The sequence below is a fragment of the Pistacia vera genome, unplaced genomic scaffold, assembly GCF_008641045.1.
Source record: "Pistacia vera cultivar Batoury unplaced genomic scaffold, PisVer_v2 Contig2, whole genome shotgun sequence".
NCBI classification, from domain to species: Eukaryota; Viridiplantae; Streptophyta; class Magnoliopsida; order Sapindales; family Anacardiaceae; genus Pistacia; species Pistacia vera.
Genome location: NW_022196001.1, coordinates 243,290 through 258,438, shown reverse-complemented (window position 1 = coordinate 258,438; position 15,149 = coordinate 243,290). Strand labels below are relative to the sequence as shown.

The window sequence follows — 15,149 nt, the reverse complement described above, 5'->3', positions numbered from 1 at the left end:
AGATAACCTTTGTGAATAGTTGTTTCACAATTCAGATATGTGCAAGGAAAGAGTCAACAAATGAAAAAGTTTATCATGTCTAACTAAATAACCCATGGCCAGTATGCTGCCATGAGTTGGGCAAAATCATTCAAAACACATAAATGCGCAAAATGACAAGTTAAAAATCGGACATTTCTATGGACGGTACCTGTGTGGTGGAGACGAAGCAGAACCTGAAATATCTAGTTAGCAATTAATTGTTGGAACAGTATAGTTGTTTCAGTGTTAAATGTGACTTCATGGAGATTAATCCAGTATTGTATTTAATTTCATGGAGATTTTTCCTTAATGGATGACACAATAACCTACAAAACAATGGAGAAAAATCCGAGGAGAAAGGAAGCAAACAGTATTAGTATGGATCGTGGAAGAATTTTCCATTCGTATAAGAGTATGCATCTTTACAACTGCAAAAATTTCCAAATATGTTCACTAGCCAAATAAATATCCTTTGATACATGCCTGTACCAGTACATCCATCAGCACTTTTCTGAACAAAGTCTCAAGGCCACTTCAAGGCTAAGAAGACAGACAAGGAGTGAGACAGTATGACCATGAGTATACTAATCCAGTGAGAACTCCTCAAGCCATATCAGCACTTCATTCCTCTTCAATGAAACCAGCCCGGAAACAAGTATAAAGAATGGTGTTAATGAATATTACAAATACAGAAGATAGTACTTAATGAAATTAAGTCAGATTAATAGAACAATTGTTGCATCAACATAGTAGACTGTCAAAGCAAGCCAGCTAAAAAGCACATTGTATCTAACCATGATGGTTCAGTCAGTTCAAAGAGTTATATGAGAGTGATGACTACTGAAGAAAGGTGAGGAGAATCCCTAATAGGAAAAAGGACTCTAGCATAAGAAGATAACAAAAGGACTCTAGCATAAGAAGATAACAATTCCAACAATGAAATATCTGAAAGTAAGTTGTGCCACTTTATACATGATCCATGTCAATACCAAACTCAGAAAAAGCCATGGAATTTTCTGATTTCCTCTATTCTATGAATTCATATTTTCCCTACATGGCACAATAAGAGTATAGAGTATTTATCGTCAATCAGAAGCAGTACCACACTTTTGTGAATTTGAGTTGTCACCAATGAAGTTACATCAGCATGAGTTCCTTAGGTTAATTAATGGTGTATGCAAAGGTTGAGAAAAAGAGTAGCATGTTGGCTTTCATTTGAAGCCAATACAATCCATTCTTTTTCTGAAAGTAGATGTTGAATCACCCTAACAACCACAGCTGGATATTTGAGGAGGTTCAACTCAAAATTGAATGAAACATTGCAGGACAAACATTGAACTGGATAAACAGTAGAAGCAACCTCAAGATACCTGAGAACAATGTGCTTAAACAGAAGCTAAGTATCATACCATTGTAAAGCTCCATGTTCGGCCTGGATCATTGTATCGAGCCAGCAAACAACCTTTCTTAGGTCTGAGACCATCTCTGATAAGACTAGAGCGCAATGCTTTCTCTTTGTCATAAACAATATCCTCAGTAGGTTTTCCACTAAACTTTAGTACTGCAGCAATGCCTCCTTCTACCTTTCTCAAGCTAACTGTTTCTTGATTAGGACCTGGTAAGCTGGACAAAGATCATACTTACAGCTTATCTTTTTAATAATAAAATGGACAGACAAATGTTCATTTTCAAATGATTTATAATTTAAACATCTATACATAATATTAATAGTCTCAATTTGAACAAGGGAGCCAATGTGGATGATGGGCCTCACCTGTTCATATCTTTGTTGAGTGGAAGAACTATTTGGATGGATACTTTTGACATATCAGCATCGTATGCCTCAGTGAAAACAGGAGTTGTCATAGGTATCTTCTCCATTGTGGAATTTTTTCCGAAAATATACCTGCAGAAATATAACAAACCATTTTTACTGTCTTGAACAATATATTATCTTAGGAACCACATAGGAAAAAAGAGTTACTGATTGGGATTTCAGGAACACATACCCAGTAACATCATTGAAACCAGAGGACCCAGATAGCTTGTCTCCATTAGTTTCTACCACGACAAATGGGGTGTATTCTCTAACCTATACAATCATCCAAATATTTACCCAAACATGTATAATCATCTGGAACGAACTCAGATTGATTAACTGATCATGGATATGATGCAAATGATAGTAGAATAAGTTTTTATCCAGAAAAACAAGAATTCTAACTTAGAGTGCACAAATTTCATGTAGGCCAAAGGACTAGTTATGGTGTTGGAGAATATGATCAATAGATTGAAAACGAATACAGTCATAGCAATAACATTCAAAATCTTACAGAAATGAATATATTATGATACCATAATTCAGCACCACTCCTGCCAGCTTTAATTTTTTCAGACAATTAGTATGTTTTTTCTCTCAATTTTTCTTTTTAAAAATTCTCCTCATTTTCTCAGTCAAACAAGAAATTTCATAAGAGAAGAAATCTTCTGGCACTAGAAAGATGTATGCTTTGATTCAAGGTTTCTGTATTATATAAAGACTCTTTGAGATCCAAACTTATCTATTCCACGAAAGACCACCTTGAAGAGAAATTGTTAGTCTTGATTTTTGCACAAATATTTGATGCATATTTCATAGCATCTTATACAGTCTCCCTTTCATTTTCTGTGATCATTTGAAATGACTTCACCACAAATCATGCACTGGATTTATACAATCAATTTTGCTGTTTTTTCAAAAGAACACCACTCTTTCTTACCTTATGATCCACATTTACAATGTAATTGGTGACTTAAACAAAATAGGAAAAAAACAATGATATAGTGATTGTTTCCAGCACCATGTGCAGGACCATTTTTCACATACAACTGATACTTATTTTCTCACCATCATTTTCTGGGATATTAAAGTTTAATTCAAGTCTCTTTTTACATTTTCTGTTATTGTCTTTGATAACTTAGCCACTAGTGGAAGATTCCACTCTTTAATATTAATAAAGAAATGCAATGATGTGAGATCTCAATTGGAGAGGAATGCGTAAGATCGGTGCCTTTCAAAGAACTGGGGATATGTTTGCAAAGATGCTGATTTCTGCAACAGAGTATAAGCATATAAGTAGTGAATGAACAGTAATCTATCCAAGATAAAGCAGACAACCTCATAGTTTGCAGTTCTTTTGAGTATCTGATATTTTGGCGTTTCCAGGTCAGGGGTCTTGTAAACTCGTAACTGCAAAGAATTACATTCTACAATAAGAAGGAACACTGATTTGTGTTCACACAAACATAACCATCTAATGGAATTTAAGCCAATAAAGAGCGAGTACCTGCTTAAATACATCCCACAAACCTTCCAGTGAAAAGTAGTCATTGTTCACTATGGAATCCCAAAAATCCTAAAAATATGAAAATGAAAGATTAAGAAATTCCTAGTAAAGCATATAGCCTACCAGTTTTTATGGTGAAAGGGGTGAAATCATACCACATGGCTGCAAAATTTCCCAGTGTCTGGATTAATTCCCATAACAGAGGTGCCAGTAAATATCAATTCTGGTTTCCATGGCAGAAGGACAAACTTCATCACCATAGTCCACCTTGTGGTTATCTCATATGGTCCTGTCTATAGCAACTCAATCAGTAAAAGACGCAAAATCTTTAGAAAAGGTGGAAAAAAGATAATCAATAGAGAGCTTGATATCATCATATTAGGAGAGTGCTTTAGCAACAAAAAGTAGAAAATCAATAAGAAAGCATAAAGTAGATATGCAATATTAAAACCGAAGCAGGGAGTTTAGATCATCACTCAATATCTGAAAACTTCTACTTCTCTGACAATGACTGAATAATTTAATAAAAGCGCAAAGCCTAATGGAACCATTAAATAAAACCATTCTTAATTTCTTAATGGTGTTTATAAACTAGATTACTAGTAAAAAATTTAGACCCATGCAAGAGTCGTATATTTGGATTAAACTAAAAAAAAACATGCATGCATATCAAGACTGACGACCCAGATTCCAATAAATTATGAATATAGAACTTCAAATACATAAATTAACAACTCCTAAGCTGACACACTTCCTATATAGTTTAAGTAATTAACTATCAATATCATATTTCAAACCAAATGATTCTTAAACCATATAATTTATAATTTTCTTGCACTGAAAACAAGTTCAGCAAGTTAAATAATAGTAGAACATAGTTACATCATATCAATCTACACGACATTGACATGCTCGCATGAAATCAATTGGGGGTCAATTAAAGCTCACTCTATCCACTGCAATTAATGATTAATAATTATTATCACTCTATCCACTGCAATTAAGGATTAATAATTATTAATTCAACAACAAAAAGAAACAATAATAAAACACACCTGCTTGACCCAGTGCAACTGAAAATCAGGCCTGAAGAGTTTCTTCAACAGCGAAATGTTAAAGAGATAGCCACCTATAGTATCATGCTTGGTAATGGGGTCCCTGAACTTGACCTGTTCATCGTACGCCGCCCGATCAATCCCCTGATCATCAAACAAGTGTGGAAGATCATCATACAAAAAACCCACTAACCGTTCCACGTCCACCGTTGATTTAGGCGGGCTGCTTTGGTTCACTAAGTTTAGCCTAACTGCCCATTTCAAATTTTGGTTAGTCTTAACGGCTAAATTTCTTGACTTAAAAACTTTTGTAGGGAGAGGAAGTCTAGTGAGTCCTCTGGCGCCCGGTTGACAAGAAGTGAAGCTAACGGCGGCATTTAGCCGGAAAGTTTGATGGGCAAGTCGTGTTGTTGTGGCCATTTGATTTATTTGTTTCAGATTTGCATAACTTTTGTTGGGTCCCTTATCATTGTTATTAATTTATTCCCCAATCTAATGGTGTGGCCTTGGTTAAGAGAGCGTGCATTTTTTGGGGTCAGGTCACGAGCCAAGAAAATGAATGGTTGGCGTTTGTTAAAAGCTTTTGGGAAAACCAACGGACACATTAGAGATAGAGGTGTACGAATATGAGGTTTTGTTGTTTGGGCTTCTGAGGAGCTATGGTTGATCTTTAGAGAGAGTTCTTGGTGGTCACCAAATTATATACCAAGCCCAAGTAGGACCGAACAACGTGTATTTATGATTTGAATTATAAACAAAATGCAAGACATTTGAGTATTTAGTGTATTGGTTCAAACAAGAAGAGCGGAAGTCTATCTATTATTACTTTTAATTCAGGTTTAAAAGAATTATTTGAATAGATTTTGACCCTTAATCTTAATTATAACTAAATAAATAATGACTTGATGAAGCCATTAATTTTCAAATTTTTATGGCGAAAGTACATGTTGACATCATCTCCATCAACCAGGATTCAACAAACGGATGAAAACAAAGTATGATAACTATCTGATTCTTAAACCGACTCAAAAGGATATTTGCATCTACAACTGTCGTAATTTCATTAAATTAAAGATATAGATGAAAGCTCTCAACAAATCAGAAGGAAGGAAGATCTTCGCTAAATTAAGACAACTTGCATAAACACTCATTATCTTGAACTAAAAAGACTATAAATAGCTCCACCCCTCACAATGGAATTGATTATCAAATTCATACATTTATTCTGTAGCAAAAATAGTAAAGTCACACTATTAGAAAGAGACTGACTTATCATTCTCTAAGAATACTTCAAACACTTGTAACCTTAAGAGATCGTTTGAAAGATCGTTTTATTTGTAATCTTCACTAACGATCACAAAAGAAACCATAAACATATCTCACGAGTAACTTCTTAACACTTTGTACATGAGTAGTAGTCACTGTTAAAATATTGTTAAACACTGATAAACAAAACATCTTTAACAGTATAAATCCTCCTCCTCCGTTTGTATGTAAAGGTCCACATTTTGTTCTTATGTCCTTCGCTGCAGTACAGACTTGTCCTTTGTAACGAAGGGCAAACAGCCACAGAATTAAGGAAATGATTTCATGTGTATTGCATTGGGTAGGTGACATGCGTCCCATTTTTCCACCACTATCCTTGAAGAAAGCAAAAAGATCACTTGTACCTTTCCACCCACAAATAAAAACACCATAACCATACATATTATTTAACCTTCATAAATCAAAATATCGATCTTACAGATTCTGCATTACAGACTTTGGGTTTACAGTATTGGTGCCACCTAGGCATTTAGTGGCGATTTTTGTACGTGTCCTGCACACGCCACCCTCAGAAATCCACGAGACATGCTTAAACCAGAACACTCCACACTATGGCTACAACTTTTCTACCCTTTATTTAAAGTTCATCTGCACCCATGTCCCTGCCCAAGTCCTTCCGGGAAATCTCTCTTTTCTTTGTTCAGTCACTTCAACACGCATTAGCTAGAAAATATGCTTCACATCTCACAGTTCATCATGCATGTTAATGAGCATGATGATTTTGATGATAATATTCATGATTATTATGGGTGTCCTTACTACCCTAACGAACCACTTGAAGGAGATGGAGATGATGACGACGACGATGATGGCACCGACTTGGCTCCAGCTGCATCCATGGAAGGCGACGGGGACGACGATGACGATGATGGTGGATATGACTATGCTCCAGCAGCTTAAACGATGTATAATATAAGCATCTTTAAAAAACCCTAGTTTTCTAGCTCTAGCTAGAAACCCTAACTATCTATTTTCTTTGGTCCTTATAGTTCCTCAATAGAAAGTTATAATCAGTAGCCCGTATCTGCACTGGTCCCTTTGGCTTATGTAGGTTTTTGTTTCTTGTTTCCACTACGGATGGATGCTAGCTCTTTTTAGTGGGCTTTGGTTAGGAAGTTCCAGCAGGAGTACTGCATACATATATATGATAAGAAGATGTAGTACGATCGTTACCGTATCAATAAAAAATCATTAGCTTCTTATTGTAATAATTTCATCATGTTAATCATATTGGCTTATCATGCATGCTTGAAATTCTTTACATAGTATAATATATTATCGATGAGTCTTAAAGAGTCAATAAAGCAAATAAAAAAATCATCCCAAATCCACGATATATATTGACCGTCAAAGTATTATTATAAAATTCATTTCTTGCAATATGTACTTTACATGTGCATGTATGAACTATGGTACTCTTAACTCAGACACAATCAAGCAATTAATCACAGATTTCTACGAGTATGTATGAGCATAAGAAGTTGTTTTCGTCTAAACACATAAGTTGTTCCTCAGGTGATTGTTCTCTGAATTTGTATAAATACAAATAAATAATTAATGAAAACTTCAACCACACTTCTGTATTGGGATGATGAATGGATGTGATAAAATTAAGTTGCTGCTATTTTATGCAGGAACAGCTCAAGAAGCCACATTTTTCAGTCAATCAAAGCATAAAGCTCAATTTTTCAACCGTAGCGGTAGGTATTTTTTGGATCAACTTCCTGGTAAGAACTGGTTTTGTTAGTTCGGTCAATTTACGATATCAACCATGCATGCCATACATTAATGGAAAGCTCTGGAAGTCTAGTTTCTAAAACAATAAATTAATGGGGCAGCCATCAAGTTTCCTAAAGAAATTTAAGTCTGATTCAATAATCAAGGGTAAATATATCTAGTTAGTGAATTACTAAACATGGAAAAACCATATCAAGAACATTTTTTCTTTCCTTTTTGCATTTTCAGTTCTCGTGCTTGGTTCCTTTTCACTTAATCATTTATGAATTATAGGGCTCCGTTGTGCTTTATTAGATATGTGTTTTATCCCATAGCTCCATAAAAAGTATGAATGCATATTTAGTCTCTCTAATTTCGTATCAAATACCCAACCATATAAGCCTTGTCTAATGAACGAGAGAGTGACATCCGGCCTGATTATCGATGTTGTTAGTGTTTTTGCTATCTTATGATCTTGTTTTGAATCCTACATTATCTTTTATTTTCTGTTAATGTGGGCATACTCTCTAAAGGTGATCACCTTAACAAGTGTGAGCACTTTAAAGTCTGTGTGCTCACAATGTATCTGACAGATATTTTTCCTCAATCACACATCACGCACCCGTTTTGTTTTTTAGACAATATTATTCCTTGTTGATGTTTTGTTTTGTGTCTTTCCACTTGTCCACTTTCTATTCATTGTGTGATAAAAGGAATATTGTTTTTGTTTATGGTCCCAAATTTCTTGTGTAAAAAGAAAAACACAAATTAAAAGTTTTACTTTAACTTTTTTATCCCCCAACCTTAGTCACCTTGTTCTCTATATATTCATACTTTTCTGGTGTGTTCCTCAAGAAACCTATTTGCCTCTGATTCATCACTGAATATCCTCTGAGGTTTTTGTATTGGTCTAAGGTTTCTCATAGGTTTTGGTAGACTTAAAATTACCTTCTCTTAGATTGTCTTTGTTGTGATGATTCTGGAACATGGTTCCATGTTGATGCTTGGACGTTTGCAAGTTGTTGTTTTGAAGTTGATTATTTACTGTCAAAACTTGAGAGGAGCTCAAATGCGACCTGATGGTCTCGTGTGTGAAGCTTGCTATGGTAGCTTGAAGTTCAACCGAAGAAGAGAAGATTGATGTGTTGAAAACAAGGAGTATTTAGCAACTATGTTTTTCTTGCTTTGTATTTAAACTCATAAGTTTACATAGTGGATTTGCTTCTTCTAGACTTGGTCCCATGGATGTAGGCAATTGCCGAACCATGTAAAAATGAGAGTGTTCTTTTCTTGCTTTGACGGATGTTTCATTTATGTCTTGAACAACTCTTATGTACAATATAAACAAGCAACCCATTCTGCATAAGTTTTAATCACTTGGTAGCCCCTTTAAAAAGTTCATTTGGTATTAGAGCTTGTTCTGAAGAGTTATTTCAATTGATCCTTGCTTGTTATTTGTGCTTAAATCTTGATTTGGTGTCTGTTGCATTTTTGCTTTTATTTCAAGTTTTTTTGCAATTTTTTTGCTACAGACCTTGTGTGGCCGCCTTGGAGCTGTGTGACCACCCCGTGTTGAACTTTTTGGTTGTGACCACCTCTGTTCTTAGTGTGACCACACTGATTGTTTTGTTTACCATGAGTTTGTTTAGTGAAGGGGGATCTACTCATAGACCATCCTTGTTGGAGAGAACCAACTATCCTTTCTGGAGACCCAGGATGCGTGCCTTCTTAAAATCAATTGATGAAAGGGCATGGAATGCTTGTGTTGTTGGTTGGAAAGAACCACAAGTTGTTGGTGAAAGTAGTAGTAGTAAAGGAAAACTCATAGATCAATGGACCAAGGCTGAGTTAGAAGAGTCTAACTTTAACTCAAAAGCTTTGTATGCCTTGTTTAATGCTGTCAGTTTTAGTTAAATGAAAAATATTGCTAACTATGAGATAGCAAATGATGCATGGGATAGACTCCAAGTTAAAAATAAAGGAATAGACCTTGTTAAAAAAATTAGACTTAGGAGATTAATTGCTAACTATGAAAATCTTGTTATGTGTGATGATAAATCTATTTCTGATTTCCATGGCTGTTTGTGTGATGTTACAAATAAGTGTTTTGCTTTGAGTAAAATCTATTCTGACGCTGAACTTGTTAGGAAAGTGTTGTGCTCCTTACCTGAGAGATTCATGTCCAAGGCAACCTCTATTGAAGAATGTCGTGACCTCTATGTGATGCAGCTGGACGAACTAATTGGATCTCTTCAAACATATAAGTAGAATTTGATGAGGTGGGGTAAGCAAAAACCAGTTAATGACCTTGCATTTAAACATACGGTTCATTCTAATAGTCTTGACAATATTGATTTGGACGATTTGGATGAGGAACAAGTTGATTTGCTAACAAAGAATTTTAAGAAAATTTTGAAAAAAACACATACAGCAAGAAAAGGAAAACAACCTTTTGATTAGTCTCTTCCTGGTGCTTTTTCTAAAAAAATTTCAAAAGAAAATGAAAAGAAAAGTAACGGCATCAAATGCTATGAGTGTGAAGGGTATGACCACATTCAATCAAAGTGTGCGAACACTCTAAATGAGTGTTAGTGATGATTAAGAAAAAGAGAGAGAGGAATATGAGTCAGCTGAGAATAAAAACCTTTAGGCCTTTACAGTTAATCAGGAGGATTGTGAGAGTGTTTCTTCTGATGATTCTTGTGATGTATATGAAGAGCAACAAAAAGCTTATGATCAAATGTATGATCAATGGTTGAAAATAGTTAAGAAGGTGCAATCTTTTAAAGCTGAAAACTCGACTTTATTAGAAGAAAAAAAAGAGTTGTTTGATAAAATTTTGTCCTTAACTACTAATTTAACCAACAAAGATTCATTGTTGGAACAAACTTTGAATGAACTAATTGAGGCTAAGGCAGTTGTTGAGAAGCTGAATGCAGGTACAAGGAAGCTGGATGGAGTGCTTAGCCAAGGAAAAATGTTTGGAGATAAATCTGGTCTTGGATTCACTCCAGGTGCTAGCACCTCCAAACCTGGTATGACCACCTTCATCAAAGCGAGCACCTCGAAACTAGTTATGACCACCATAGTCAACTCAAACTCAGCTCCTAAGGATTTTGTTGCTCCTCCTGATCAGACCTTGGGGGTAAAAAGATTCACTCTAGTTTGTCATTTTTGTCAAAAGAAATGCCACATCGAACCTAATTGTTTTAAACCCATTTCATACTTGAAAAGATGCATTGGAAATCATGATTTTAATTCTATAAAGTCACCACTTCAATCTCTCATGTCACCACACCAGAACAATTTTTCCAAAAATAAAAAAGTGTGGAGACCCAAGCTTAGTGCTAACTGTCTTTTTGCTCATACCTCCTTGCCTGCCTCTCAAATTGATAGTGGTTGTTCTAGACACATGACAGGAAACAAATCTTTATTGGCTAAGCTTGAATGCTTGGAAAATGGTCATGTTACCTATAGAGATAGTCATCTTCATGACTTAGTTGAGAATAACGCCATTTCACTTGCATATGTTAAAACTAACTCTCAACTTGTTAACTTGAATACAAAGGCTTTAGACTTGCAAACGTTTGTGAGTTTGAGGAAGTCCATTGGACTAATTCAATTTGAGTAGTGTCTTTGTCTTTTCTAATAAATGCTATGAAAAAAATTTCCAATTTTTTATTGTTGCAAGTATTTTTTTTATTAATGTTGGTGTATGAGAATTATTCCTGTCTTGTGGTAGTATGCTGTTGTGATGTGTCCACCTTGTGCTTTCATATCTAAAAGCATTAATGACTTTTCTCTCCATGAGTTTTTATTGCTTGACTTTGTCACCATGTGAAAGAGCTACTTTGCTTGTAGTGTGAAAGTCATAATTGAGTAATCTTCTGGATGTAGAGACCCCTATGTTCTTGGAAGATATACTATTTAGAGGGCTATCTCTTTGCAAGTGTGAAAGCTACACTTGGTTGCTTTTGAGAGATTTTTTGCCCATTGCTTGCCTATTCAAAGAAAAAGAAGTAAAAAAGAATTTCAATTGTTTGAAAAGAAAAAGTGCATGAGGGAAGGGGGAGTTAAATGAAATGAAATTGACCAATGAGTCAAGCTTCCCTTTGACGACACTTCACACACTTATGACAAAGAATCTTTGCATTCTTACTCTTGTATGATTAAATGAATAATTGCTCTTATTTGTGAAAGTGGTTGTGTTGAGAACATTCACTTGCATCCCCAACAAGTTGGTGATTTTTTTTTATGTCACATTAATCTTTATTACTTGCCTCCATAAAACGTTGTTTAATGAAATTGATCTCATGGTATCTTTGTTTTTCCTTTTTGTTCAATAAATTTGAATAAGTGTCTCTTGTCTACTGCCTTTGTACCTATGTCACCACCTTGAGAGCCCATGTTATCACATGCTTGCTATTTTGTTCTCATTTCTTTTGGCTATGCTCACTTGAAGTTTGATGTTACCATTTTATGTTTGCTTGACTCTCTGTGTTCACCTGTTTTGACGGTCACCACACAATGTTTTAATTGGTTCATTTTTGTTTATATGTTTCTTGTGTGCTCACTTTGACACTTGTATCGTCACATGACTGTTGATTCTTTGTGATTTTTTTATCAATATGTTTCATGTGCTCACACCGCATGTGATGTGTTCACCTTGCCTATGCCAAGAAACTTCCTTCTAAGAGATCCAGCAATCTTAGAGGATGATCATCTATGAACAAAGAAGGGGAGTAGGCATTAATCTTTTTCATTGAGCTGCTTCATTCTCATCTATGAAAGTGATCACAATTGTCTTGTTTGTGATTAGATTGAAGGATATATTTATTTTATTATTATTATTATTTTTTTTTTTTTTTGCTGAACTTTTGTTTGTAGTTAAGTTTGAGTACACAACTGCTTAGTGAATAAAAAACAGCAGAACAAAAAAATAAATAAGTTTGAGTTGTTGAACTTATTTATTTTTTTGTTCTGCTGTTTTTTATTCACTAAGCAGTTGTGTTTTGTGCAGTAATTTTTGTTTATGCTTGTCTTCAAACTGCATTTTTTTTGTGTTGTTATTTGCTTTTGAATTCTTGCCAATTCTTCTCTTGATATGCAAATAACATTCTTTTCAATCCATGTGTGACTTGAACTGTCCCCTTATGGAAATTGATTGGTGAATTCGTTATGTATGTTGGATTGGTTACTAAGTGGGAGTATACTAATTAAGGGAGAGTTTTTTAGTTCAATTTTTGATCTTGCAAAACTGTTTTTAATTAAACCATACTGATTATGTTTTAGTTGTTGTCTTTATTTCATACTTATCTCTATGCCTTGATGATTATGTCCTTATGAGATATGTTTTTGTGTTGTTTTAATTTTTGTCTCTTGTTGATTGATCATTGATTTTTTGAGACAGGTTTGTGAATGAAAAAATTGTGCTTTGTTCATAAGATTGACAAAGGAGAAAATTGTTAGTGTTTTTGTCATCTTATGATTTTTTTTTAGTCTTACACTATCTTTTCTTTTCTGCCAATATGGGCACACTCTCTAAAGTGATCATCTTCACAAGTGTGAGCACTTTAGAGTCTGTGTGCTCACAATGCATTTGACATATATTTTTTCTCAATCACACATCATGCACCTGTTTTGTTTTTTGGACAATATTATTCCTTGTTGATGTTTTGTTTTGTTTTGTGTCTTTTCACTTGTCCACTTTCTATTTGTTGTGTGAGAAAATGAATATTGCTTTTGTTTGTGGTCCCAAATTTCTTGTGCAAAAAGAAAAACACAAAAGTTTTACTTTTACTTTTTTGTCTGCCAACCCTAGTCACCTTGTTCTCTATATATGCATACTTTTCTGGTGTCTTTCTCAAGAAACCTATTTGCCTTTGATTCATCACTGAATATCCTCTAAGGTTTTGTATTGGTCTAAGGTTTCTCATATGTTTTGGTAGGCTTAAAATTACCTTCTCTTACATTGTCTTTGTTGTGACGATTCTAGAACATGGTTCCATGTTGATGCTTGGACGTGTGCAAGCTATTGTTCCGAAGTTGATTCTTTGCAGTTGAAATTTGAGAGGAGCTCAAGTGCGACTTGGTGGTCTCGTGTGTGAAACATGCTATGGTGACTTAGAGTTCAACAGAAGAAGAGAAGATTGATGTGTTAAAAACAGGGGGTGTTTTGCAACTATCTTTTTCTTGCTTTGTATTTGAACTCATAAGTTTACATTGTGGATTTGCTTCTTCTGGACTTGGTCCTATGGACGTAGGCATATTGCCGAAGCATGTAAAAATGAGTGTGTTCTTTCCTTGCTTTGATGGATGTTTCATTTGTGCCTTTGTTGATGCTTGATTTTGACACCAATGACTCGCACTTGCAAAGTGCTAAGATACTCTTAGAAATTACATATGAATGATTAATGCAGTTAATCAATGGAAAATGATTTTTAAAGTGGTTCGGATACTCAAAGCGAATCCTACGTCCACTGTTTTTGAATATATATGGAAGATTACAATCAAGTTGCATATAGCGAGCTGAGATACAATGGAGAATAGTTTTTTCTTTTTCTATCAGAATCCCCACAATGAGAGGGGGAGTCCTCTATTTATAGTCGAGGGATTCAAGGTAATGATGACAAGTTTGCAAATAGGCAGGTACCATACAATTCCTACCTTGCTTCCCATTAACTGATTACATAGGAGATATCCTTAAATTGCGTGGGGCTTGGACAAGTGTGTGGCCCTTATTCACTCATGACAAAATCTGAATCTACTAAGTTGATGACAACTATATTCTTTCTGTCTTCGGGCGACGTCACATCTCCTGAATGACACAAAGCCTTCCTGAACTCTTATTGGCGCTTGTTGATGCAAGCTCATGTCAGCTCTGATTTTTTAGGCATAACAGCCTTGAACAACTCTTATGCACAATATAAACAAGCAACCCATTCCGCATAAGTTTTAATCATTTGGTAACCCCTTTAAAACTTTAAGATGTGCAATACAATCCTTTCTTTAGGAGATCTTATTACTTTTTTTATCTTTTGGTTGGTTTCTAACTAGTGTTGTGCTTGTTAAAACGTTTTCCTTCATCCCGATGAGCATTCAAAAGCTGATAAGATTTTTATCCTAATTAATTGAGCATTTGTGGTGTTCTTCTCATGATTACGATATCTCTTCCTTTTTTGGCATCACTGTTCCATCAATCGTGGCTTAAGGGAATGATCACGACGACGGTGGTTATGATTTTGCTTAGGTCTTCAGTATCCTCTCCCTGATGTCTATTGCATCACTTTTCAGTTTTGTGGTTGATCTTAATAGCATTAATGGTCTTATGTTTAGCGGGTCAACCATCAATATCTCGCGCATTGGAATCTCATAGAAAATTAAAGAAACTTGGCGTATTGGAATTGCTTGGAAAATGAAAGAAACTTGGCTTTCACTGATTGTTGTGTTTTCTGTAATTGATTCATGAAGATGAAATTATGAACCAGTAAGATAATGAATGGCAATTCAACTTCAATGACATTGATTCGTACTACAATTTTCATTATCTTCTTATTTTGTGAACGGATTAATAATTCTAATCGAGATGGAAGTTTTGGTTGATTAAGTTGATTAGATATGGGCATAAAAAAATTAAAAACAATAAGGCATGCATGCTTGCATATAAAAATATTTAATCTCATCCCAAATGCCTTTTATTTGTACC

The 15,149-nt window shown here is 34.9% G+C and overlaps 1 protein-coding gene across 4 annotated transcripts; it reads right to left on the bottom strand.

The window, feature by feature from the left end:
• Nucleotides 1-394: 394 nt before the first annotated feature.
• Nucleotides 395-4,986, bottom strand: LOC116128405 (heme-binding-like protein At3g10130, chloroplastic). 4 transcript variants are annotated; one of them, XM_031414120.1, is made up of 8 exons: nt 4,403-4,986; nt 3,503-3,640; nt 3,348-3,416; nt 3,179-3,250; nt 2,031-2,113; nt 1,796-1,927; nt 1,431-1,644; nt 395-666 (listed from the first exon to the last, which is right to left on the bottom strand). In XM_031414120.1, the coding sequence occupies exons 1-8, from the start codon at nt 4,820-4,822 to the stop codon at nt 643-645; spliced, it is 1,152 nt and encodes a 383-aa protein (XP_031269980.1). In that variant the 5' UTR covers nt 4,823-4,986; the 3' UTR covers nt 395-642. The 4 variants fall into 4 exon arrangements, with proteins under 4 accessions (XP_031269980.1, XP_031269979.1, XP_031269982.1 ...); XM_031414119.1 differs by having other exon boundaries at nt 395-650; nt 4,403-4,980; XM_031414122.1 differs by having other exon boundaries at nt 395-650; nt 3,503-3,636; nt 4,403-4,537.
• Between the last annotated feature and the right edge of the window lie 10,163 nt (nt 4,987-15,149).